Source organism: Peromyscus californicus, unplaced genomic scaffold (assembly GCF_007827085.1).
Source record: "Peromyscus californicus insignis strain IS unplaced genomic scaffold, ASM782708v3 Scaffold_7__1_contigs__length_154581171, whole genome shotgun sequence".
Taxonomy (NCBI): Eukaryota; Metazoa; Chordata; class Mammalia; order Rodentia; family Cricetidae; genus Peromyscus; species Peromyscus californicus.
In genome coordinates this window covers 143,874,584-143,901,140 of record NW_026294595.1, presented here as the reverse complement: position 1 = coordinate 143,901,140, position 26,557 = coordinate 143,874,584, and the positions used below count along the sequence as shown (strand labels likewise).

Below are 26,557 nucleotides of genomic sequence, written 5' to 3'. Positions count from 1 at the left end.
CCTGAAGCAGTTTCAACGTCTGTGAGCACAGAAATCCATCGGTTTTGTGTTCTCAAAGGTGTGTGTGGGTTGAAACTGGTGTGAAAATATGGGAATCTGCAACTCAGAAGAACAGAGCCTCCTGTGCTTGCTTGCTTCGAGTATATTCCATGAAAAACAGTGTCTTGTCTAGTTAAGTGGGACTGAGTTACAGCTGAGTTTTAGCTATTATTGTGAAGAAGTATAACACGATCCTGTCATTACGAATAATTAGTGACATGTAGAGCGCTGTCGCTGCCTCCACACACAAACTTGCTTGTCACAGTCACCCTGACTGTGGCAGCATTATTGTGTCATCGACGGAAGGTGGGGAACAAGTGGTGGCTTTCAAAGGCTGCACAGGAGCTGAGGAGATGGCTCAGTGGTCGGTCCGTCTGCTCTACAAGTGTGAGGGCCTGGGTTTGAATCCCCAGCACCCACATAAAAAGCTGGTACCTGTAACCCCAACATTGGGGGTGTGACAGATTGATCCTGAGAGTTCACTGGCCAAATGAGGAGGGGTTTTCTGTTTGTTTGTTTGTTTGTTTGTTTGTTTGTTTGTTTGTTTGTTTGTTTTTGGCTTATTGAGAGACCCTGTCTCAAGACAAGAAGGTCAAGCACGATAAAGGAAGACACTAGGCATCCTGTTCTGGCTCCACGAGCTCCTGAGTGGGCACGTGCACTCATACACTAATATATGTGCAACTTACACCACAGAGGGACCAGGAGAGTCTTCTCCTAAGTCAGAGATGTGCTGTCTGTCTCCTAACAGAATCCTTGAGTTCTGAAAAGCCACAGGCTCTCACTATTACCCTTTGGCCAACCAATCATTTACGTGCAAGTGGCTTGGCCTTCTCTGTGGAGGAAGTGAAGAGGAAGGTGATGGGTCTGTCCGGAATGGAATGAGGAAGTAACTCCAGCAGCTGTTAGGAGTGAGAAAATGCCATGGGCCCCCTCCCCTACCACCCCCCTCCGGGAGATGTTGCTGTCACTTGTACAGACCCCCTTGGCGTGTTGGGACTCAGTAGCAGAGTTCCCCAGTCTACTTAGGTGCCATCTCAAAACCTTCAGGGGTCAGAAGTAACTTCCTCTTCAGTTGAATTTGCAAAAGCCCCTGATTATCAGGAGGGATCAAAATGTATGGGCTGCGGGCAGGGGAGATGGCTCACTGGGGAAGTGTGCTTGCCGCACAGCAGAAGGACCTGAGTTCAGACCCAAGCACCTGTGTAAGAATGAGCATGGTCCATGGACAAACCTGCAACTCCAGCATCAGGGAGAGCCAAGAGGATACAGGGATGGACTGCTGAGGCTTGCTGCCTGCTGGCCTAGCTTCGGGTTCAGTGACAGCCCAGTGTGAGTGACAGAGCAGGACACCTGATGTACACCTGGACACACATATGCAGATGAACCACACACACATACATACACACTCAAAAGTTATCAGCTAGATTTAAACAACCACCAAAAAAAAAAGAGTTGATGTGAAAACTGGGCGAAAGGTAAAAACCATGGCTCCTGAGCACAGGCCCTGGGGTTTGTTTTCCACAATTTTTAGTAATGATCCTTGAAATCAAGTCATTAAAACTTGGTAATTGCCTAGCAGTGGTGGCCCAAGCCTTTAATCCCAGCACTCGGGAGGCAGAGGCAGGCGGATCTCTGTGAGTTCCAGGCCAGTCTGGTCTATAGAGCGAGTTCCAGGACAGCTACAGCTACACAGAGAAACCCTGTCTTGAAAAAAAAAGGTAATAAACTCAGTAACAAAATGTAGTAATAAATGCAGGACTAGAACTTTGACCAGATGTCAAGCAGGCTTGAAACCCCAGTACTGAGCACTGAGGTAAGAGGTTGGTTGCATATTCCAAGATCGCCTGAGCTACATAGGAGACCCTGTCAGAAAGAGAGGATAAGAAAGGAGAGCAGAGGCGCTGGAGAGATGGCCCAGCAGTTAAGAGCACTGGCTGTTCTTCCGGAGGACCCAGGTTCAATTCCCAGCACCCACATGGCAGCTCAAAACTGTCTGTAACTCCAATTCCAGGGGATCTGACATCTTTACACCAATGCACATAAAATAAAGTTTAAAAAAAATTAAAAGAAAGAAAGAAAGGAAAGCAGAACCCGGCGGCAGTGGTGGTGCATGCCTTTAATTCCAGCACTGGGAGGCAGAGCCAGGTGGATCTCTGTGAGTTCGAGGCCAGCCTGGTCTACAGATTGAGATCCAGGACAGCCAGGACTGTTTCACAGAGAAACTCTGTCTCAAAAAAACAAACAAACAGCTCTCCTCTCCGCCAGATGGCCGCCATCATGGACACGAGTCGCGTGCAACCCATCAAGCTAGCTAGGGTAACCAAAGTGCTGGGCAGGACCGGCTCGCAGGGACAGTGCACACAGGTGCGCGTGGAATTTATGGATGACACCAGCCGCTCTATCATCCGAAACATCAAAGGCCCTGTTCGAGAGGGTGATGTGCTCACCCTATTGGAATCAGAGAGAGAGGCTCGGAGGTTGCGCTGACCTTGCTGCTGGGTCCTGGATATCCACCACTTGGCCCGTGATGACCTGCAACTATTAAATAAAGCATTTGTATTGTTTTTTTTTTTTTTGGTTTTTCGAGACAGGGTTTCTCTGTGTAGCTTTGCGCCTTTTCCTGGAACTCACTTGGTAGCCCAGGCTGGCCTCGAACTCACAGAGATCCGCCTGGCTCTGCCTCCCGAGTGCTGGGATTAAAGGCGTGCGCCACCACCGCCCGGCTTTGTATTGTTTTTTAAAAAAAGAAAAAAAAAAAAGGAAGGAAAGCAGAGAAAATAGAAAGGCAGACAGATAGACAGGCTAGAACTTTAAATAGCTTGTAAAATAGTATAGCATCCTTTCAAAATCAAACCAAATGCTGGATATGGTGGCACATGCCTTTAAATTTTTTATTTATTATTTTTGTTTAATTTGTATGGGTGTGTCACCTGCACATGTCTATGTGCCACATTTCTGGTACCCGAGGAAGCCAGAAGATGTCATCAGATCCTCTGGAAGTGGAGTCACAGGTAGTTGGGAGCCATCAGTGGGTGCTGGGACTCAAACCCAGGTCCTCTGGAAAAGTGGCCCATGCTCTTAACTGCTGAGCCATTTCTCCAGTCCTGGTGGTACATTATCTATACATGCCTAAGTGAACCGGTCACTGGGAATGAAAGGGAACTTTAATCTTGGCACTCAGGAGGCAGAAGTAGACAGATCTCAGTGAGTGCAATCAAAGTGAGTTCCCGGCAAGCCAGGGCTACATGGTGAGACTTGTCTCAATAAACAAATAAATACTAAGGAGTTCTTGCCCTAATATTGGTAGAAAATATAATTTCCATTTTACTCTTTCTTAGAATCAAATATGCAGAGAAAATTGTGCTGTTATGAGTGACCGTTTTCATCAATACAGTTAACAGAATTAAGACAGTTGGTAGCAGTGTGTGTGAGAGACGAGGTCAGGCCACGGTCTGTCTCCTCTCCCTTGTTGGGATGGGGGGAGATTGATGTGATCATTTTCTCGTCCTCTCTTCTGGCATTCTAGTGTGGTGCTTGCATTCACTCAAGAGAAACCAGGACACTCTTGGGGAAGACCTTGCATGCTGGCAGCCCAGTCCAGACTAGCACAGGCAGGCCTGGCAGAAGTACGGCTGCCCAGGAGAGCAAGTGAGTAGAGGATGGTGTCCTCACACCATGATTATAAACAGTGACAGCATTTCAAGAGATCCGGCCAGGCATGACGACACACGCTGTTAATCCCAGCATTCAGGAGGCAGAGGCAGGCCGTTCTCTGAATTTGAAGCCAGCCTGGTCTACAGAGTGAGTTCTAGGACAGCCAGGGATACACAGAGAAATAATCCTGTCTCAAAAAACCAGAAAAAAGAAAGACGAGAGATCTTAGCAGATACTATGCAGTAAGAATGAAAAGGGGATCTCTGGGTCCTGTGAGATGGCTGGGCAGGAAATGGGCTTGTCCCATTGCCCAAGTAAGTATAACATAGTATCAAGTGTCTCTGGATGGCACCCTCAATGTACCCTTTTTCCAGGTTTCCTGAGGGGATTTCTGTTCTCAGGATTTCTGGTCCTGAGACGGTCCTGGGAGACACTAAACCAAAGCATGTGTGTGTTTTCAAGTCTGTCTGCTTATGGGCTGGGAGATGGTTCAGCAGGTAAGGGAGACTAGACACCACCCTGACAACCTGAACTGGGTTCACAGAACCCACATGGTAGGAGAGAAACGACTCTCAGGTTTTCCTTTAGCCTGCATGCGCGCGCGCGCACACACACACGTAAATGAATGAATAAATAAATGTGTGGGGGGGAGGGAATTGAGACAGGATCTCATTATGTAGCCCTGGCTAGCCTAGAACTCACTATGTAGACAGGTTGTCCTTAAACGCACAGAGATCCTCCTGCCTCTACCTCCCAAGTACTGGGATTAAATAAAGACACATGCCATTACACCTGACCTGTTTTTTTAATTAAAAAAAAAAAAAGATGTAAAGAGTGTGGATGAGATCAAAGAGAAGGCTCAGCAGTGCAGAGCATGTCCTGTTCTTCCAGACGACCAGAGTACAGTCCCAACTCAGGACTCCCTGTAACTCCAGCTCCAGGAAAACCAGTGCCTCCGACCTCTGGAGATATGTATACTCAAATGCACATACCCACCAGGCGCACACACATGCACAGAATTTAAAAATAAAATCTTTAAAAATTTTTAAAGGGGGTTAGGGATTTAGCTCAGTGGTAGAGCGCTTGCCTAGCAAGCGCAAGGCCCTGGGTTCGGTCCTCAGCTCTGGAAAAAAAAAAAAAATGAAAAAAAATTTTTAAATCGTTCTGCATAGGTACAGCTGCACACATATACCAAAGAAAACTTTTATTAAATTACGTCTTGGAGTTTAATCTTAAGTGACTTCACCCAGCATTACTTACACATGCCTAAGTAGATTGACAACTGGAATCCAAAAGGAAGCTTAAGAAAGCCAGCCCTGGCAGTGCCAAACACCCTCGCGCACGCGCACGTGGCCCTGGGTCCGCCTGGCTGCTAAGCCCTGGGAGCCTGCAATGCCACCTTTCTTTAACTTGTCACCTCTGCCTTGATGTAAAAATACCGAGTCTCAGGTCCCCACCTCAAGAGTTCGCCGCTGAGTACTGCTGGGTCTTCCTGAGAGGTGGCCACCACGTGATTCTCAGGTTTGGGCAGGCTTGGGGCACAGCCCTGTTTTAAGTAACTTCCCAATCTGAAGAAAGTAAACACCTTGAGGGGACGTAGGTGGCTTTCCCGATCCTTGTTGGATGTCGTTCAGAAGGTGGAAGGAGGGGTCCCCCTCGGGTCTCCACAAGGTCCCAGCTAGTCTGAGCACGAAAAGTCAATTAGCCAAAACCCCCGGGACGGGACCGCGCCTCAGTCACACAGTGGGTGGGGCCTGCGCCCTGGCTGGCCCCAAAGGCCTCTCCTGTGTGGTCCTAGATCCTGAGTCCCGGGACAGGAACGGAGGGCAGGATAAAATAGTACAAGTTACAGGCCTCGCCTCCTGAATGCAGGACTTTCAAAATCTGCTTTTTAATTTGTTGTTGCATTTGTGTGTGTGTGTGTGTGTGTGTGTGTGTGTGTGTGTGTGTGTGTGTGTTGTCCCATTTGTGGAGGCCAGAGGACATCTTACAGGGATGAGTTCTCTCCTACCATGTGGGACAAAGGATTCAACTCAAGTCATCAGGTTTGGTGGCAAGTGGTTTTGCCCGCTGAGCATGTGGCCAGCCCCATCTACTTTTTTTTTTTTTTTTCTTTTTTTAACTGGCCGCATCCTGCAGACTGGAGACACTCTGTTCTCCTTAAACTGTACATTCGGATGCGCAGGTGAGAGGACACGCCATGAGCCCAGGTTCTTCTCCACCTTGCCTGTGCATGAGAAAACCCCTGCGAGGTTTTGTGAGAAATATTCTAGGATCGCGGTCCCAAGCTGGACCAATTAAGAGGGACTGTAAAAGCTCTCCAGCCCGCGTGGCAGCGGCCACGGCCTCACGTGGGAGCTCGTTAGAAACACAGACGTACGGGCCCCACCCCAGACTCACCGAGTCAGAATCTGCATTTTAACGAGCTCCCCAGCGACTCGGGGAGCACATTAAAGTCGGAAGAGGGCTGGCGCTTCTGCAATTTTAATGAGCCAACGAATCACCTGGGATCTCGTTAAAATGCAGACAAGGTTTCGCCGACCTGAGCGTGCGCGCGCATCACCTGGGGAGCTTGTTAAAATGCAGATTCTGGTGTGGCGGGGCCGGGGTGGAGCTGGAGCTCGTGCGTGGGAGCGGGGTTCCCGGGACCCCTGAGGTCCTGGCCGCCGGCCAAGCGACTGTCAGGACACTTGATAAATCGTCCTACCGGGCTGACGGGCGGCGGGGCCGGGACATGCGCGATCCGGCCTGTGGGGGGGGGGGGGGGGGGGGGGGGGTGTGCCTCCGAAGTCTGGAAACGCGCGCTGTTCAGGAGGCCACTGTTGGGGACACGCCGGGAGCCTCATCTTCGCGCCATGTCGCGGCGCAAGCAAGCCAAGCCCCAGCATCTGCGCTCGCTGGAGCCGCAGCCCGAGTGCAACGAGCCGGGCAGAGCGGCCCCGCGCATAGCCGGGGAGCGGGGTGAGTAGCCCCCGGACGCCTGGGACAGTGGCTCCGACGTCCCCAGTTTCTCTCCCCACCCCGGGAACTGTGTGGGGTCGGGTCTGGACGGAGGAAGGGGCGCGTGGAATAGTGCTGAAAGCTTCCAGCCCCAGTCCTGGACGAGGGGACTGCTGCTCTGATGTCCCCCAACACTCCGCAGTCCCTGGACCTCCCCATGAGTATCATATCTAGGCAGGGGGAGACTGGGGTGAGTGGAAGGGTGCAAAAAAGCTTCCAGCTTCAGCTCAAGGACCTGAGGACAGCTGCTCTAATGTCCCTGTCCCTGCACCCCTGTAGATGTCAGGTGAGGGGAGTACGTGGAACGGTGCGCGAAGCTTCCAGCTCCAGTCCTGGGACTTGGAGACAGTTGTCTGAAGTCTCTGTCCCCGGACCCCCGCAGGTGTCAATGGGGGGGGTGCGTGTGATGGTGTGCAAAGCTTCCAGCTCCAGCCCGGAGACCCAGACCTGGGCGCGTCCAGCGGGTCTTTGGGAAATAGGCGCGCGTGTCGCTTACACCCTCCACGGGTCCGCTGCTCCTCTCCGGGAAAGCGCTGAGAACCGCGGGTTCGCCTCCCACACTGACCGGAGGGATGCGTACAGCCGGGAGGGACGAAGCTGGAGCCAAGGACAAGACACCAGCTCTTCTCCACCCAAAGACAGAACCCAGGAGGCTTTAGGACCAGGGTGGGATGGGTTTCAAGTGCGTTCGTTATCCACCTCCCGGAGAGGGAATCTTCCAAGGACCTGAAGGATGTGTGAGGGGGTGAGTGACTGGGTGAACAGTGTTGTCAGGGCAGCTGAGAGGCTGGGGCCTGGTGGAGGTCGGGATACCCCTGGGAAGTGCGTGGAGCCATGGGGAGGGGGGCAGCACGGTGGAACCAGGAGGCTCTCGCTCCCCCTCCCCCCTCCTCTGCCTGGTGGACAGTTGGGAGCGGTGAAGTGACAACTCCCTTCTGAGTACCTTAGGTCGTGCCCCCCACCCCCGCTAGGGGATCCCTACTCCAGAAGAGCCGAGGAAGGGGGAGCCTTTATAAGTCTATGAATTCCTCAGTCACCCTCGGGCACATGCCCCCAGGGAGGTTGGGGCTCGGCACTCCTAGGGCACTTTGTAGGTTCCTCCCGTCTCTTCTTTCTGAAGCTAGGGGAGGGGGCAGGAACTTTAAATGGACTTTATTCCCTTCTCCACCTGCGGCTTCCCGGGGTGTGTGTGTGTCGGGGGAGGGGGGGGTTACTCTGTGCATTTCTGATCTCAAACTCCGTTTCCACATCCCCCATCAACCTCTGGGAAGATTCGCCCGGTGAATTGGCCCGGCTCGGGTGAGCATTACTCTCCCAGGAGGGAGGCGCGCGCAGGTGTGTGTGTGTGTGTGTGTGTGTGTGTGTGTGTGTGTGTGTGTGTGTGTGTGTGTAGAGGGGAGAATGTGTGTGTGTGTGTGTGTGTGTGTGTGGAGAGGGGAGAGTGTGTGTGTGTGTGTGTGTGTGTGTGTGTGTGTGTAGAGGGGAGAATGTGTGTGTGGAGAGGGGAGAGTGTGTGTGTGTGTGTGTGTGTGTGTGTGTGTGTGTGTGTGTAGAGGGGAGAATGTGTGTGTGTGTGTGTGTGTGTGTGGAGAGGGGAGAATGTGGTTTGCCGAGGACTCTTTCAAGTAGTTTATATTCTAAAACCTAATAAGGGGCACCATAAGCCAGCCACCGTGAAGTCCAGCTGGCACAGGCTGGTTAAGTTAGCGGACCCTCCCTGCTGGGGGTGGGAGGAGGGAGGGGAAGCGGAACACTGTAGGGAAGATTTCTGAATGACCCGGGGCAGGAATGCAAAGTCCCGTGTGGGGCGCTGAGCTGCTGAGGGTCCCTGCAAACAGTTCGCTCTGGGGAACCCGAGGTCCCCCCTTCCCCACCGTGGTTCATAGGTGAGTGTCACCCAGGGAAAGAACTTTCTATTCCCTCAAGGCCCAACCACTGTTAATTGCACAGGGGCCTTACAACGCCAAGACATCTCAGCAGAGGCAGGCAGAGCGCTGTAAGTTTGAGGCTAGCCTGGTCTATATAGGGGGTTCCAGGCCAGCCAGGATTGTTTAGTGAGACCCTGTCTGGGTGATGGCGCATGCCTTTAATCCCAGCACCCAGGAGGCAGAGGCAGGAAGATCTCTGAGTTCAAGGATAGCCAGGGCTACACAAAGAAACCCTATCTCAAAAAAAAAGTAATTAAATAAATAATAGCATTTTAAAAATTAGTAAATGCCTGTTATATCAGATAAATAACAAAGGGGCCGCTAGACATCGGGGGACACCAGCCTAGTCGGCCAAGGTGACCCACAATTCTAGAGTGGCATGGCCTCTCAACCCCCAGCTTTTTGTCTGTTTTTTTAAGTTTACATTGGAAGTGTGCCTACTTGTGCGTGGAGTTCTTTTATATGTAGCAGTGAACTTAAGATAGAAGCCACAATTTCCTTTTTACAGATGTAGGAGTTGAGAAACAGAGAGGTTGAGCAACTGACTTCAGGGCCACACAGCTAGAGAGACAACCAGAATTTGTAACTCACTAGCTGGCTACCTGTTTATTGTCTAACACCTCATTTGGATTTCAGTTTTCAGACACGGCTACTGTGAAGTTAAAATGTTCTCCCAGACTTCATGGTTTTCTTTTTTAATGTGGGAACTGTTAAGTAGCTAAGATTTACTGCTCACCTTCCCAGGGCCAGCAGATGGGTAAGTGTTGGTTGGAATAATCTTCCAGCCCTTTGACCACTTTCTTCATTTCTCATCAAGCACAAATTATCAGGTGTCATCCCCAGACCAGCAGCAGCAGCAGCTGGGGACTTGTTAGGAATGGGAAAATATCAGCAACTCTGCCATAGCGCACCCCCCCACCCCACCACACCCCGGAGAATTCTAGAGGTGGACCCAGCTGCATGCTCACAGCTGAGAACCACTGCCTGTCCTCTCTCTCTCTCTCTCTCTCTCTCTCTCTCTCTCTCTCTCTCTCTCCCCACCTCCCCGATTTGTAGAAACTTATTAAAATGGAGAAGTTTAATCTTTTATCCCCTGAGTATCCACCCGGACGCTTGTGACAAGGTCTCCATCTGTCGACTTGCTTCTGAGACGGGAACCCAGGCAAGCCTCAGGACAAGAGGACTGCCTGGAGCCTCCAAACATGAATTCTTGTGTGTATGTGTAGAGACCAGAGGCCAGCTTTGCTGTCCTTCCTCAAGACACCACCCAACTTGTGTTTTAGGACAGGTTTTAGGGATCTGTCTCCACCTCCCCAAAGCTGAGATTATAACGGTGTGTACGTCTATGCACAAGATTTACTTTATTATTTTTTTAAAGGTTTTGCTCATTTTATTTTATATGTATGGGTGTTTCCCCTGCGTATATATCTGTGCATCATGTGCTTACAGTGCCCAAATAAGACAAAGAAGGTGTCAGGTTGGACCCCCTCGGACTGGAATTACAAATGTTATATGAATGCTGACAGTCAAACAACCTATGCCCTTAACCACTGAGCCCTCTCTCCAGACCCCACTTTATTATTTTTAATTATGTATGTGGGTATGTGCATGTGAGTGCAGGTGCCCAGTGGGGCCAGAGGTATCAGATCCCCTGGAACTAGAGTTACAGGCTGTTGTGAACTGCCTGGTGCTGGTGCTTGAACTCAGGTCCTCAGCTTGTATGACTAAGCTACCTCTCCAGCCTCCATAGGTTCTCTTTTTCCTTTTAAGATTTATTTATTTTATTTTGTGTGTATGAGTGTATTCCTGCAATGTCTGTGTACCACATTCGTGGCTGGTGCTCCCAGAGGTCAGAAGAGGGCATCCATTCTCTGGTACTGGAGTCACAGGCATTTGTCAGCCACCACGTGGGAGCTAGGAATCAGGCCCAGGTCCTCCTCAAGAGCTCTCGACCACTGAGCATCTCTCCAGCCCCATGTAGTCTTTTGAGGCAGGATCTCACTATGTTTCCCAGGCTAGCCCCAGCATCCAGCACCAATGTAAAAGCCCGACAGTGGTGTGCATTTGTAATCCTAGTGCTGGGGAGGTGGAGACAGGGGAGTGGATTCCTGGAGCTCACTGGCCAGTCCGTCTATCTAAATTGGTGAGGTCCAGTTCATCTGGAGACCCTGTCTCAAAAAAACTAAGATGGAGAGTGACTGAACCTCTGCCTTCCATGTGTGTGCACACCTTCACACACACACATATACATACACACAACAGCATATTGGTTCCCCACACAGCGCTGTGTTAGAGAGAGCTACACACCAAACACACAAGCAGACCCCCTGCTCAGGTCCTGCTCTGGCCAACCATGTTTGTCCTCTCCCTTTAGCCGTGTTTGAACCAAAATAAGGTACCGTTCTGCTTGCGAGCATGTCAGCGTTCATCCCTACAGCGCAAGGATGTTTTACATTTCTTCCTCATTTTCATCCATGCACGCGCCTCTAATCTAAAACCCACCTGTCAACACCATTTCAGGTGGCTTTTGTGGCATGTTTGAATCTGGAGCCAGATAAGGTCCCCATGTGTCAGGTCCTCAGCTTGTGAGGTCTCTGGTTTCTCTCTCCATCTCCCTTCTTTTCAAGCAATTTGTTGAAATGCGTTATCCCGGTGAGCGCAATGCCTCAAGTGTGGCCTGTGACCCTTGGATGAACTGAAGCAAATCAGCTCAGCAATAAAATGAGGGCAAGCATTGCAGAACTGCTGCATGGGGCAGATCTCTGTGAGTTCGAGGCCAGCCTAGTCTACAGAGCAAATTCTAGGACAGTCAAGGCTACACAAAGAAACCTGTCTTAAAAAAGCAAAAAAAAAAAAAAAAAAAAAACACCCTGCTGCATAGGCCCTGGAGATGGCTCTGTGCATAAAAGCATGGGCTGCCAAGTGTGATGATCTGAGTTCAATTCCCAGAGTCCACATGATGGAAGAGAGATGTGACTCCCACAAGTTATCTTTTGATACTTTTGAACCCCATACATGCACATATACAAAATAAATATCAAATAATAGTAATAGTAGTAATAAAGCAGCTTGGTGCCTCCTATGTTCTGTTGTATCTAATAGGAATTCTTGGGCTCCCCACCCCGACTTTTCTTATAATTCATGTTTACTATTTATTACAAAAAAAAAAAAAAAAACCTACATCATTAGCAGCTAGAAAGATGACTTAGTGGTTAAGAGCACTTGTCCCAAATACCCACCTGGTAGCTTACAAATGTTTTAAGTCCAGTTCCAGGGGACCCCCCATCCTCTTCTGGCCTCTGCCAGCACTGATTATTTCTCTGGAGGTATTGTCACATCACCTTCTTTTGTTTCTTCTTACGTAGTAACCAAGGATACTCTTGAACTTTTTTCAAGACAGGTTTCTCTGGGTAGTCCTGGTTGTCCTGGAACTTGCTCTGTAGACCAAGTTGGTCTCTAACTCACAGAGATCCGCCTGTCTCTGCCTCCCTAGTGCTGAGATTAAGGCATGCACTACCACCACCCAGCCTGATCTTGAATTTCTAATCCTTCTGCCTCTACTTCCCAAGTGCCGGATCACAGGCCTGCACCACCAGTCCTGGTTTATGCAGTGGTGGGGACTGACCCCACGGCTTCCTGCATGCTAGGCACGCCCTCCCACCAACTGAGTCCCAGCCCAGCTCCGGATTTTAAAGATTCATTTTATTTTTATACGTATGTGTGTAGCTATGTGTCTATGTATGAGCATGGGTCTGCCGGTGTCTGCAGAGGTCAGAGAGTTTGTAGGATCCCTTCAAACTGGAAAAGCAATTATAAGCAGTCAGACCTGGGTGCTGGGAGCACAACTCCAGTCCTCTGCAAGATCACAGAATCATTTCGCCAGCCCCTGGTTTTCGTATTCTGAGGCAGTTTTTGGGAAACTGATTTAAAAAAAATGAAAGCAGCCCAAAGCTCCCTTCCTCTCAGACTCACTATGAGAGCTGTCGCTGAGAAATCAAATCAACTTCCTGTCTCCATTTTTGCCTCTGCACTAGATAACAAAGTTCCAAAACCATCGGTCCTCTCTGCTGATGACAGTGACACCCAGCAGGCCCCTGCTGTCACCCTGCCCTCAGAAGCAAAGGAGCAATCGGCCACCCTTGGAGAAAGGACCTTTAACTGCTGCTATCCAGGTAAAGGGTCAAACCTGGCTGTCGGAGCCACTTCCCTGCCTAGCCCTGCTGCAAGGAATCTCCGCACCTTGTTCAAATCCAAGGTCACTCACATTCGAGGGTCCCGTGGGTCCCACAGCTGCTGCATCCGAGCCCTCCAGAGACTGGAACTTGAGTTCGTAGCTGCTCCTGAACTGAGGATGGAATCGTGTCTCGATAAATCCATTTTGAGTTGAAACATCATCAAATCAAAAATGCAGGAGGGGGCTGGAGAGATGGCTCAGCGGTTAAGAGCACTGACCACTCTCCCAGAGGTCCTGGGTTCAATTCCCAACACCCACATGGCAGCTCACAACTGTCTGTTCCAGGAGACCCAGCACTCTCACGCAGACATACATGCATGCATGCAAAAAAAAAAAAAAGAAAAGAAAAGAAAGAAAAGGAAATTACCAATGTACATAATATAAAAATAAATAAAAATTTTAGAATGGGGGCTGGAGAGATGGCGCAGAGGTTAAGAGCACTGGCTGTTCTTCCAGAGGTCCTGAGTTCAATTCCCAGCAACCACATGGTGGCTCAACCATCTACAATGAGATCTGGTGCCCTCTTCTGGCCTGCAGACAGAACACTCACTGTATACACAATAAATAAATCTTTAAAAAAAAATTTTAAATGCAGGAAGAATGGGTATGGGAATCATCTCAGCACTTAGGAGGCAGAGGCAGGAGGATTACTGAAAGCTTGAAGACAACCTGCTGTGTGTAGTGAGTTCAGTCCAGCCAGATACTGTAAAAATATTTTTAAAAAAGAGGGAGGGGAGAAAAAAGAAAATGCATGAGTGCTGAGATGTATCTCAGTGGCACAGCACTTGCCTAGGATGCCAGAGGTTCCATTCCCTGCACTGCCAGACACAAGGAAAATGAGAATGCTCTTAATACCCTTGGCCCACCAAATGTCCTTTAAGCCTTGTGCAGGACACTAGCCTTAGATTAAGGCCGAGCAGAGCCAGCTAACACAAAGTTTTGTGACAAAGTGTTGGGCAGGGATTGTCATTTGGTGACTGAGAGCAGGAAATGATGACATGGGTGGGCTGTCAATCAAAGCTGGACCGTGGGGGTCGGGAAACTGGACATTTTAAGAGCCAGTTTTGTTAATTATTATTATGCGGTGCGGCACTGTTTACCATGCAAGAAAAGCCATGGGGTGCAACAAAGCCCACTATAAGAGTTCATTAAGGAAAGATGTGCTTAGGCCTATGGAAATGATCGTAGGAGAGGAAGAAGGAGGAGTCTGAGACCCACTGTTTATGGATTCCCCACACATGCGCAGATGGGCTTACATAGCTACTCCACGCATGCTCATAGGTTACATGATCACGTATACGCATAGGTTACGTGATCATGCAGCGCGTGTGCCGTCATGTAGCTGGGGGAGTGGCCAGCAATTCCAACAAGTATTGGTTCTTTCTCTTCTAGGCTGTCGTTTCAAAACTGTTCATGGCATGAAAGACTTGGACCGCCATCTAAGAATCCACACAGGTACGTACGCATCCACCCACCTAGCAGTTGAGAAAAAAATGCAAGGAAGTGGATTGAGTTAAGCGTCGTCGGGAACCCAGGAGTGCACCGGGGGTGGGTCTCTGGCTGGTGGCATCTGGCTTAGGAGGTGGGCTTGGACCCGGAAGGGAGGGATGTGGGGACGGCCTTGACAAAGCTCGGGATGCAGCGAGCTGTTGCTTCAGGACTACTCTGGTCGCCAAGTACAGAGGGGAGACACGGGTTGCTTAAACCAAGGAACATCTGGGTCTGACTTACTGGCTCGTCCAACCTTTTGATATAGTGGCGGAGTATTGTCTATAAAGTCCGCACTCCAGAACCACATGCTCAAATCACAGGGAAAAACATCTCGGGATGCTTTGTTGGTCCGAATTCATAGCTGCGCTCTGCGCATGCGTTGGACACACCTCTCTCGGCAACAGACTCTGTGGGCTTCAACCCAAGGGCTCCCAGCCACTGCCAGACCCTGTGTCTAGCTGGCCTCTGTGACTGATGTGGTTCTACAGTGGTGGACCTGAGACCTGAGGGCACAGAGTGGTGCCCCAAAGCCCCAAACAGCTATTTTCTGCCTCTTTAAAGTATATACCACGGGTTGGGGATTTAGCTCAGTGGTAGAGCACTTGCCTAGCAAAGCGCAAGGCCCAGCGTTCGGTCCTCAGCTCCGGAAAAAGAAAAAAAAAAGTATATACCCTTGCCAGGAGATGGCACTGTTAGTTTTTCGGCTGTGTTGTGTGCTTACCCTGCAAGGAAATGCCACGAAACACGACAGAATCCGCTAACAAGAGTTTTATTAAAGGGACAGAGAGTGAACAGGCCTGCGGGAAACACGTGTGTGGAGAAGAAGAAACCGGGAACATGGCGCCAGATTTTAAAGGCTGGGCGTGGACAGATCAGCGTCACTACTACACGCAAGCGCGTAGATCACATGGCCACGTTGCGCGCTTACGTGGCTAGTGGGATGTCATGGATCTTGGTCACGCGAGATGCCCTGACCCGGAAATGGCTATCTGGACCTGGACCTGGCTAGGCAGAAGTGTCCGCCAGGCATATGCAGACAAGCCTGACCATGGGGGCTTGTTGTAAATCTTTCAGGCACACACCTTTAATCCCAGTACTCAGTAGGCAGAGCCAGACGGATCTCTGTGAGGACAGCCTGGTCTACAGAGGGAGATCCATCCAGGACAGGCACCAAAGCTACACAGAGAAACTCTGTCTCTAAGGGGAATATATCTATCTATCTATATATATCTCCTCATCCTCTTGAGTGCCTTCTTTCTGGGCCAGAGTACTGGTTCACTTGCTGCTGATAGAACCAATTTGAGTGGCTTAACTTGTTAGCGCCCCTGCAAATGGCACGGGCGGGTTCATGTGAGGTGAGCAGGCACCAGGTCAAAAACTTCTATAGCCTGAGCAAGCGGCTTAGCTTTCTTATACATTTAAACTTTGGGGAAAAGTCTCCACAAAGCTTCAGGGATGGCTACCCCTTGCAAAGTACACCTCTATGGCCAAGCACCCGTGGGTTTCACCATAAGAATGGGCTCTACCGACTGATCAACAGTCCTCAGGGATCAGCCAGGGAGGAACTGAATAAACATAAGGATGGGTTCTATTGATGGAGTGCAGAGTACATGGGGCCTCTTTCATACGGACAGGTTCTATTCACTGGGAGACAAAGCTCAGGATTAGGGCCCAAACAGTGCTCACTCAGCCTTTGGGGGATTCAGGTGAAGGCTGGCTCCATAGAATAGCAAAAGATCCCTGGGTCCTTAGACAACATCCGCCCCAGCCTTCCGACTGACCAGGGGTCTTTTTCTTCCCTTGAGGAAAAAAGCCTGCGTGTTTAACAGTTTGGGGGTTTTCTAATGCTTTTTGTAAACTGTACCTCCTACATTAAATATAAACCGATTGTTTCCTTTTTGAGCACAGTTTATGGCCATCTCTGGGACCAAGGTCTCTACAGTAGGAAACAAGATTGAGGCTGGGCATGCTTACAGCGCTACCTCCCTCTGCGGGTGGCCCCGGCGCAGCCTCTGATCTAATGAAATGAGTGGAGATTTAGTGGTGTTGCCTAGCATCCTGTGGGGCAAGGCATGGCTGTGGGGATGGCCGCCACTGCTCGGGTCTGCCTTGGAGCTGCAGCATTGAGATCCTAGAGCCTTCTGGACCTCTGCTAGCTGCGGCAGCCCACGGACTGGGGGCTGTAGATGGCCAGAGGGTGAGGGAAGGGTCAGCTTCTTCCTCTTTAGTGAGGAAGATCGTGCCTCACTGCTGCAGATGAGGTGACCCTGGAACGTGCAGCCAGGCATCCCAGGAAACGTGCAGGGCTGGGGTCAGAAGGCTTTGCCAACACAGAGGCCAATTCAGGGTCTGCAAGTATCCTGACCATCGCTCAGGCACGCATCAAGAGCTGGGGGTTGTACTGCTGCCATCTCGTGGACAGAAGAAACCTAAACCCGAAATCGATTGGCCCAGGAGGTGACCAAGAGAAGGGGGCTGATGGTGTTAAACCGCTTGATAGAAGCATGCTGGGGAGAAGGAAGCTGTGGAAGAGCTGATCCTTGAGGTATGGAGACAGGGTCTGCTTCCTGGAGTTCACAGCATCTGGTTTGTCCCTTCAGACCTCTTAACTGACAAAGTGAGACGGGACAGAGCATGGTGGTGGACTCCCATAGCCCAGCACTCAGGAGACTGAAGTAGGAGAACCAAAAGTTAAGTAAAAGGCGGCATGGTGGAAGGAGGGAACTGACTCCCACAAACTGTCCTCCAACCTCCACACATGTACATGTGCGTGTACACACACACACACACACACACACACACACACACACACACACACACGGGGGTTGGGGAGGGAATAAATGTCATTCTTAAAAATGAAAAAACTAGGAGGTCCTGGAGATCTCACAGAATCCCTCCCTCAGGGGATGGCCCAGAACCACCATCACTTGTGACTAGTAGAACAGAGGGACTCGGCCAATGGTGGCCCAACACTAGATTGCCAAGCAGTTGAGAAACCCCTTTGAAGACCCTTTTGTACTTGAAAGCTGAAGGCCTCTGTATTGGTTACTTTTCTGTGGCTGTGATAAAACTCCACGACCAAGGCAACTTGTAGAAGAGTTCATTTGGGCTTAGAATTTCAGAGGGAGAAGACTGTGTCGTGGCAGGAAGCATGGAAGCAAACGGCAGGTATGGTGGCTGCAACAGGAAGCTGGCAGTCCTCAGCCATGTACGTGCCTGATGCAGAGAGAGCAAACTTCAGGTAACACTGGAGCTTTACTGTCAAGGCCAGCCTCCTGTGGTGCACTTCTCCAGCAAGGCTGCATCTCCTAACCCTGCCCCACAGCACCAACCACCAGGGGCTAAGTGTTCAGAAGAGACTGAGAGACATTCATAGACCATCACAGTCTCCAACAAACTTATGTCCTCTTGTGGCTTCTGCATAAAAAATGACAGTATGGGGACTGGAGAGATGGCTCAGAGGTTAAGAGCACTGACTGTTCTTCCAGAGGTCCCGAGTTCAATTCCCAGCAACCACATGGTGGCTCACAACCACCTAATGAGATCTGGCGCCCTCTTCTGGTCATACATGTTGTATACATAATAAATAAATAAATCTTTTTAAAAAAAAAAAAAGAAGAAATGAAAGCTGAAACATTAAAATACCCATTTTATAATAGCAGCAGACCGGTCGTATTAATCCGACATCTTAATGAGCAGAAACTATCTCCCAAGGCAGAACCTGATGGGAAGCACGGCCCACATCTTCGAGACTCCCTCTGTCTTAGGGGACCAGTCAGCAGGCTTTCTCGGATGGCAAGACAATGTGTTGTGTTGCTCGGTGTTGACACACACGTGTAATGATATTCTGGCCTCGTGTGTGGTTGGGAATGGAGTCCGCCAAACCCAAGAGGTGGCCCTCCGTTCTCTGTTGGTTATGCTCACATCCCTGGAGCTCAGGGTCTTATGCACGCTAGGCAAGCACCCGGCCCTGGGCTACCCACCCAGCCCGATGGTGGGAGGTGCTTTCCTATCCTTTTCTTCTAATACATACGATTTTTTAGAGCGGCCTTGGGTGTACACAGAAATTGGACCGAAAGCTACTCCCATGTGTTCCCAGTCCCCACTTCCCACACCCTCTCCTGCTCTGGACATCCCCAACAAAAGGTACATATTGTCACAGCCCAGCCTGCATGGGCACACCATCATCACCTGAAGCGTCCTGAGTTAGCTTAGGTCCCCTCTTGGTGGAGTACTTTCTTGGTTTTGAGACGGATTCATGTACCCCAGGCTAGCCTCCAGCTCACTGTGTGGGGGAGGATAACCTTGAACCCTTAATTCTGGTCTCCACCTCCCACATGCTAGGATCACAGGAGTGCACCATCCTGCCTGATTTTTCTTGATAGCACACTTTTTTATTATTACTAGAAAGGGCCATTGATATGGCTCACTGGATAAAGACACTTGCTGATTAAACCTGCCAACCTATTCGATCCATGGAACCCGTAGTAGAAGGGGGAACTGACTTCCAAAAGTTGTCCTCTCACCCCCACACTGGCACTGCCTCATGAGGGTTTGCGCTCGCTCTCACTCTCTCTCTCTCTCTCTAACAAAAGTTCAAAGGTAAGTAATTCCAATCCAAAAGGGGTATAAAGGCTAGATATTGTGATGGATGCCTTTAATCCCAGCACTTGGGAGGTAGAGGAAGGTGGATCTCTGTGAGTTCAAGGCCAGCCTGGTCTACATAGAGAGTTTAGAGAGTTCCCTGACAGCCAGAGATACACAGACCCTGTCAAAAAAAAAAAAAAAAAAAAAAAAAGAAGGAAGAAAGAGGGTATTATATGAGCATAATGGCCCCCAGTACTCAGGGAGGTAGAAGCAGGAGGATCAGGAGTTCAAGGTCTGTCACCTTCAGCTACATAGTGAGTTCAAGGACAGCCTAGGCTTCACGAGGCCCAGGAGTAGAGATGAAGCTGGTAAAGTCAGCCTGGTCCTTCTGTAAGTGCTTTATCACCCAGGGGCCGGAAGTCTGTCCGAGACCCCCCACACCTGCCACTTCTCACCTTGAACACTCGTGTGAACATTTCTTTTGTCCCTAACAGGGTTTCGCCTCTGACCTTTGCTCAACCTGTGTCTTAGGATTCGCGGTGATGTTTGGCTCACTTTCTTGTTCCCCTCGGTGACTTCTGGTTTCCGCCTTTGTGTGTGGTCATTGGACAGAGGGGAGGCAGGCCATCTGTCTACACTGTCATCTTGATCAAATCTGTGTCATCACCCTGTGACAATGTAATTGTCAGCCTGACGGAGTCTAGAATTACCTAGGGGACAGGCCTCTGGGCGTGCCTTGGGGGCATTTCCTTGATGGAATTAATTGAGGTATAAAGACTGGGTGGCACCATTTCCTGACTGGGATCTTGGACTGTTTACTAGAGCAAGGGGGCTGAGCAGGCACGGGCAGTCACCCCTGTTTCCTGCTTGTGGATGCGGTGTGGCCAACTGCTTCACGATACTTACCCATCTGATGGACTGTGTCCTTAAACTGTGAGCCAGAATAAACCCTGTCTCCTTTAAGTTGCTCTGTCTGCGTATTTTATCGTGGCAACGGGAAAAGAAATTCTAACCTTGACTGCTTGTGTGTTCGAAGGCGACAAGCCACACAAGTGTGAGTTCTGTGACAAGTGCTTCAGCCGGAAGGACAACCTGACCATGCACATGCGCTGCCACACGAGTGTGAAGCCACACAAGTGCCACCTGTGTGACTACGCGGCGGTGGACAGCAGCAGCCTCAAGAAGCACCTGCGCATCCACTCGGACGAGCGGCCGTACAAGTGCCAGCTCTGCCCCTACGCCAGCCGCAACTCCAGCCAGCTCACCGTGCACCTGCGCTCGCACACGGGTAAGCCCCTCCCCCGGTGCCGCCTGCTTTACCTTCTCTATTCCTTCACCTGCGCCTCCTGAAGACACAAACAACGGAGATGAGTTGCTGATAGAAACACAGGGATTTGGAATCTGACCCCATGCAGCCCGCTCAGGTCTTCGTTGCCCAAACAATAGTTTTCAGTACAGCAGCGTGACAGCTGTGTTTTATAACTCCTTAAAATACAGGTGGGGACACGTTGCAGCAGCCATGTGTCAAAGGGTGCATCTCAAATAAAAATGACCGGCCAACTGGATGCTTTTAGTGTTTAGGTTTACTCTCTGCCTGCCTGGCTTCGTTCAGGAATGTAGCAGAGTCGGTTGAATGCAATTGCAAACCACACACACGTCTTGTTCTGGAAGGTTTCCCTTTCCTTCTTGGTAGGACTCCGTAAGACTAATGTGAGCTAGATAAAACCAACCCACTATAGAGCACACCCCACACACACACCCCCACGTAAGTGGAGGGTTGAGGCATTCACAGTGAGATGGCAAGACAATAGAAATGTGTTAGCATTTAAAACTGAGTTCGGGGCTGGAGAGATGGCTCAGAGCTCCAGAGGTCCTGAGTTCAATTCCCAGAAACCACATGGTGGCTCACAACCATCTATAATGAGCTCTGGTGCCCTCTTCTGGTTTGCAGGCATACATGCAGACAGAAGATTACATATATAATAAATCTTAAAATAAATAAATAAATAAAGCTGAGTTCAGCTGGGCAGTGGTGGCACACACCTTTAATCCAGCACTAAGGAGGCCAAGTCAAGTGGATCTCTGTGAGTTCGAGGCCAGCCTGGTCTACAGAACAAGTTCCAGGTCAGCCAGGGCTACACCGAGAGACCTTGTCTTCAAAAAAAAAAAAAAAAAAAAGGAAAGAAAGAATCTTGCAATTTTAAAAAACCAAGAGCATGAAAAAGCTGATAAGGGTTTTTTTTTTATAATCAGTATAAAAGAAATGAGAAAGTCCCTTCCTCAGACTCAGCTAGAAAAAGTTTTAGGTAGACTTGGGAGAGACTTTTTTGTTTGGATTTACTTATTTTCATTTTATATGTGTATGGGTATTTTGCCTGTACTTATGTATATACACCACATGTAAGTGCCCGTGGAGTCCAGAAGAGGGCACTGGATCTCCTGAAACTGGAGTTACAGACAACTGTGAGCTGCCATGTGGGTGCTGGGAACCAAACCTCGGTCCTCTGAGAACAGAAAGTGCTCTTGACTGCAAAGCAGTCTCACAATCCCAAAGGAACAACTTTGAACAAAGAGTTCTATACCCAGCAAAACTATCCAATGTGCAAGAGTGGACTAGGAGTGTATTCAAGACTTTTCTGTCAGCCGCCATGATAGACATTACTAGAAGATACATAAGCAAAAAGGTGGGGAAATCTACCACAAAACATTTGATTTATGACTGTCTGAGTATAACTAACTGTTACTGCAACAGAGAGAAAGGTCAGGGTGACCTTAGACAGCAGAGTAAGAAAAAACACTAAGTATACTGAGAATTATGGAGCTCATTCAAAATTGCATGTGAGAGGAAACCTAAGAGACTAGATGACTTCAAAATTTTGTGAGATTACTTTTTCCCCAAGAAATACCCAGTCCAGTGGTGTGGAGCAATCCCTTTCTACTCTGAATATGTATTACTCTCATTTGTTAATAAAAAGCTGACAGGCTGGTAGCTGAGCAGGAAGTTAGATGGGAAAGCCAAACTGGAAATGATGGGAAGAAGGAGAGCAGGGTGAAGAGAGTTGGGGGATATGCCAGCCAGCCACTGGGCAAGCAGGACATGTAGAAAATGAGGTAACAAACCATGAGCCACTTGGCAAAGTGTAAATAGAAATATGGGTTAATTTAAGTATAAGAGTTGGCTAGTAACAAGCCCGAGCTGTTGGCTGAACACTTATAAGTAATATAAATAAATAAACAAGCCTCTGAGTCAGTTATTTGGGAAGCAGTTGCCAGGTATTTGGGAACAGGTGGGCGGGAGAGATATTTCCATCTATAGTCCAGTCAAAGAAGCAAGCTAAACCACTCCCTGGAGGTGAGCATACAAGAAAAAGAGTCATTTCATTTGACAGTAGTGACACCATGCCCAGTGGCCACTCGAGGAGGTGGTTGTAATTCTGGTGCAGTATTTGGCTCCCCCGGGAGCACGTATTTGGTCCTAACAAATAATTTGTGCTTTAGTTCTAAAGTGGAAATATGAAAACCACCAAACAGTAGCAATCAGAGATGGAATGGAAATTTTATGTCTTAAAATATGTGTGTGCATATGCGTGTGGGGGAGGGCATATGTATGTGTATGGGTTTGTGTGTGTGTTTATACAAGGGACAGAAAGAGGCCAGAGGTGAACGCTGGTATCTTCCTCTATTGCTCACCACCTTTACTATTATTATTATTATTATTATTATTATTATTACAGCATTTCTCACTGAAGCTAGCGCTCTGCTGTCCCAGGCCTTGTCTCTCTCTCCAGCACTAGAATCGTAGATGTACTCTCACATCTAGCTTTAACGTGGTGCTGGGGATCCAAACTCAGATCCTCCAAGCATTTCACCCTCCAAGCCATCTCTCCAGCCCTAGGCCTGTTTTTTAACATTATTTTATATTTCTGAGATAAGAGCTCACTTTGTAGCCTAAGCTGACCTCAAACGCACAGTGATCCTCCAGCCTCAGCCTCCTCTGAGTGCTGGGATTACAGGCTTGAGCCACCATGCCTGGTAAGAATGAAAATGTGCCATGCATGGTGGCACACACCTTTAATCTCAGCATTCAGGAGGCAGAGGCAGGTGGATCTTTGTGAGTTCAAGGCCAGCCTGGTCTACAGAGTGAGTTCCGGGACAGCCAGAGCTACACAGAGAAATCCTGTCTCAAAACAACCAAAAAATAAAATAAAATAAAAAGCCTGACCATTAGGAGTTTGTTGTGAAGAGAAGGACTGTTCAAAGAGACTCATTCTGCTGTGGACTGCCGTTCTCCTTCGAAGGCAATGCTGGGAAAGCAGGTCGTTGCCATGGGCACGCAGCTTTTGGGTAGGATGACAAGGATGACTTAGGGACTTCTCACCAGCTCCAAAATTACCAAAACCCTCTGCGAGCCTTCAAAGATTCAGCTGAACCACGTTGGAAAGCTGTGGCTTTTCCACGAACTATCCCCAGTGCCTGGTGCCACCTTTGTGTGTTAGCTTTATAGTAAGTTCCATTCTGAGCCAGGCATAGTGGCGCTAGCCTTTAAGCCCAGTACTCAAGAGACAGAGGCAGGTGGCTCTCTCTGAGTTCAGGGCCACCCTGGTCTACGTAGTGAGTTCCAGGACAGTCAAGGCTACATAGTGAGACCCTGTCTCAAAAAACAGAAACAAACAAAAAGATTCAGCATGTAGTTAGAAAATTTAAAAGGTTGTTAGTACATGCTGAATAACTGTTGCACATCAAACACGAGCACAAGAATCCCTGTAAACTTTTGTAGTTACTGTGTTTAAGATTCATTTCTTTTTAGCTGGGCAGTAGTGGCACACACCTTTAGTCCCAGCACTCAGGAGGCAGAGGCAGGTGGATCTCTGTGAGTTCAAGGCTTGTCTGGCCTACAAAGCAAATTCTAGGACAGCCAGGGCTATTACACAGAGAAACCCTGTCTCAAAAACAAAGCAAAAAAAAAAAAAAGGATTTATTTTTATTCTATGTGTCCGGGTATTTTGCCTGCATATGCACCACATGTGTGCAGTACTTGTGGAGGCCAGAAGAGGGAGACAGACTCTCTGCAACTGGAGTTACAGGAGGTTGTGAGTTACCATGTGGGTGCTCGGAACTGAGCATGGGTCCTCTGCAAGACCAACTGATGCTCTTACCACTGAGCCATCTTGCCAGCCCTGTGTCTGCAGATCTTATTTGGAGAACCCATGTGCAACCTATATTATATTTCTAGAACGTAAGTGTAATTGAGTGTGGACTTGGTGGGGGCATAGTACATAAGTTTAGGTCCTGCCACTCCAGCTCTGTGAGCATCAGTCACCTCCTCTATAAAATAGGCTAATAGTACTGGGTTATTATACATGGTCAGTGTCATTATCGGGAAGTTGCAAACCATAGCTCAAAAGACCCAGCTAGCTGTCTCCTGGCCAAGCATGGGATGCACGTCTAGGTGGGAATTCTGTTGCCTGCCCACTCTAATGTAATCACACCTTCCATTGCTAGGGGACACCCCCTTCCAGTGCTGGCTCTGCAGCGCCAAGTTCAAAATCAGCTCGGACTTGAAGCGGCACATGATCGTGCACTCGGGGGAGAAGCCTTTCAAGTGCGAGTTCTGTGACGTCCGCTGCACCATGAAGGCGAACCTCAAGTCGCACATCCGCATCAAGCACACCTTCAAGTGTCTGCACTGTGCCTTCCAGGGTCGCGACCGGGCCGACCTGCTGGAGCACAGTCGACTGCATCAGGCTGACCACCCCGAGAAGTGTCCCGAGTGCAGCTACTCCTGCTCCAGCCCGGCTGCCCTGCGCGTGCACCGCAGGGTCCACTGCAAGGACCGGCCCTTCAAGTGTGACTTCTGCAGCTTTGACACAAAGCGGCCCAGCAGCCTGGCCAAGCACATCGACAAGGTGCACAGGGAAGGGGCCAAGACAGAGAACAGGGCCCCGCTGGACAAGGATGGGGGGCCCGGGGACAGCAGCCCCCACCACGTGGCCAAGATCGTCGCTCAGAGGGCCTTCCAGTGCGACAAGTGTGGCGCCTCCTTCGTCAGGGACGACTCTCTGAGGTGTCATCGGAAGCAGCACAGTGACTGGGGTGAGAATAAGAACTCAAACCTGGTCACTTTCCCCTCGGAAAGCCTTGCCTCGGGGCAGCTCGGCCCCTTGGTCTCGGTGGGGCAGCTGGAGAGCCCCCTGGAGCCCAGCTGTGACCTCTAGAGCAGCATGAGTGGTCTCTCAGGAATCTGACCAGAGCTGACACCGTGCGCCGGGCGGACCTTGCCTTCTCTTCTGGAGCTGGCAGCCCCGGCCTCCCCAGCCCTCAGCAGCAGAGCAGCTGACCCGGGGAGCCTAGGTGCCAAAGTGAGTCCACAGCCTCCCCTGTAAGCATTCTCTGACTGACTGCTCTGTGATCCGGGTCATTCAAAGGTGGGGGCCACTAAGCACTCCTCGGCCCCCTTGGGGAGAGTTGCTTCGTGTGGGTTGTGATTTGAAAACTGACCCCGTCTCTGGTGGAGTTATTAAGCTGGCAAACCCAGAACACTGCCCCTGAACTGAGCTGTGTCGGCGAAAGGCCTCTGTGCTCTGGTTATGTGGTAAAGTTCTTTCTTAATCGGGGTAGTGGCTGTTAGTGTTCGCCTTATACATTTGTGTGCTGTCTTTTCTCTGTTTTTGTTTTGTTTTGTTTTTGTTTTTGTTTTTTGCAATAAAAAAGTGAACTTCTCTATAGAGGGATGTGAGGTCTTTACAGTTGTCCATAGACAGGCTGTGGTAGAAGGTTTCCGTCCCCTGCCCCACCCAGTCAGTTATTGATGGCAACGGCTCCTGGGATTTCCCAGTGAATTAGTCCTTCCTCCCCGCACCCTCAAGTGCAGTGAAATGCAGTTTGAACTGATGGTGGCGCCCAAGATCAACCTAGCCCCAACAACCTGCAGGTAGATGTCACAGAATTTGAAATGCAAGTGAAAAACGCAAAGTCTGGGGCCCAGTGAGTCCTAGATGGGGTTCTGGGGTGAGTGGAGCAGCCCGAGACTGGTGTCTTTCACGTCTTACAGAGTACCCTGTGTTTGCACAAGTGAAAACCTAACTGAGTCCTCCCTCAGATCCATTGCTCGAAGCTCCAGAGTCTGGATTGACCTGTCAGTCATCCAGAATTTTGTGTTTTCTGCCCCAGCTGGTTTTCTTCAAACACAGCCTTTGTTTAATATAAATGTTTATGTGAGCTGGACATGGTGGTGTTGGGCTTCTATAATCCCAGCACTTGGGAGGTGGAGGCAGGAAGATCAAGAGTTCAAGACCAACCTGGACTACATGAACCTGTGTGAAAACAAAACAAAACTGCCTCATTAGCTACATGGTTAGACTTTTGGAATTGGGCTAAACAGATCTAGTGTTGGGAAAAGGGGTGGGATGAGAAATTTCTGTAGCCTGAATGAAGAACAATCAGTAAACACCAAGAGGTGGACTAGGGTGTGGCTCAGTGGTAGAGCCCCTGCCTAGAATCCCCCAGTGAGGGGCGGGGGACCGGCTCAGTGGTAGAGCCAGTACTTAGCCTGAAACAGCTTGTTCTAGGACAGTGACACTGATTTGTGATGCATTCTGCAATACTGGAACACCGGGACACG

The 26,557-nt window shown here is 49.6% G+C and overlaps 2 protein-coding genes across 4 annotated transcripts in view; both read left to right on the top strand.

The window, feature by feature from the left end:
- The window catches only part of Zfp64 (ZFP64 zinc finger protein), a 67,728-nt gene extending 42,069 nt beyond the window's left edge, over positions 1–25,659 (top strand). For 2 of the 3 annotated variants that reach the window (XM_052723960.1, XM_052723959.1), the window contains 4 exons: positions 12,659–12,796; positions 14,251–14,313; positions 19,973–20,224; positions 24,439–25,659. In XM_052723960.1, the coding sequence (XP_052579920.1) occupies positions 12,659–12,796; positions 14,251–14,313; positions 19,973–20,224; positions 24,439–25,151 (1,166 nt within the window). In that variant the 3' untranslated portion in view covers positions 25,152–25,659. Of the gene's footprint in view, positions 1–6,494; positions 6,658–12,658; positions 12,797–14,250; positions 14,314–19,972; positions 20,225–24,438 lie in introns of those variants that run through there. The other variant, XM_052723961.1, reaches the window with a different exon arrangement.
- Positions 2,317–2,572, top strand: LOC128101125 (40S ribosomal protein S28-like). The gene has a single exon (XM_052723962.1). It carries the CDS (start codon positions 2,320–2,322, stop codon positions 2,527–2,529), a length of 210 nt encoding a protein of 69 aa, XP_052579922.1. The 5' UTR covers positions 2,317–2,319; the 3' UTR covers positions 2,530–2,572.
- Positions 25,660–26,557: the final 898 nt, after the last annotated feature.

Coding starts and splice junctions, on each gene's coding strand:
- LOC128101125 (XM_052723962.1), top strand. CDS start 2,320: ATGGACACGAGTCGCGTGCAACCCATCAAGCTAGCTAGGGTAACCAAA.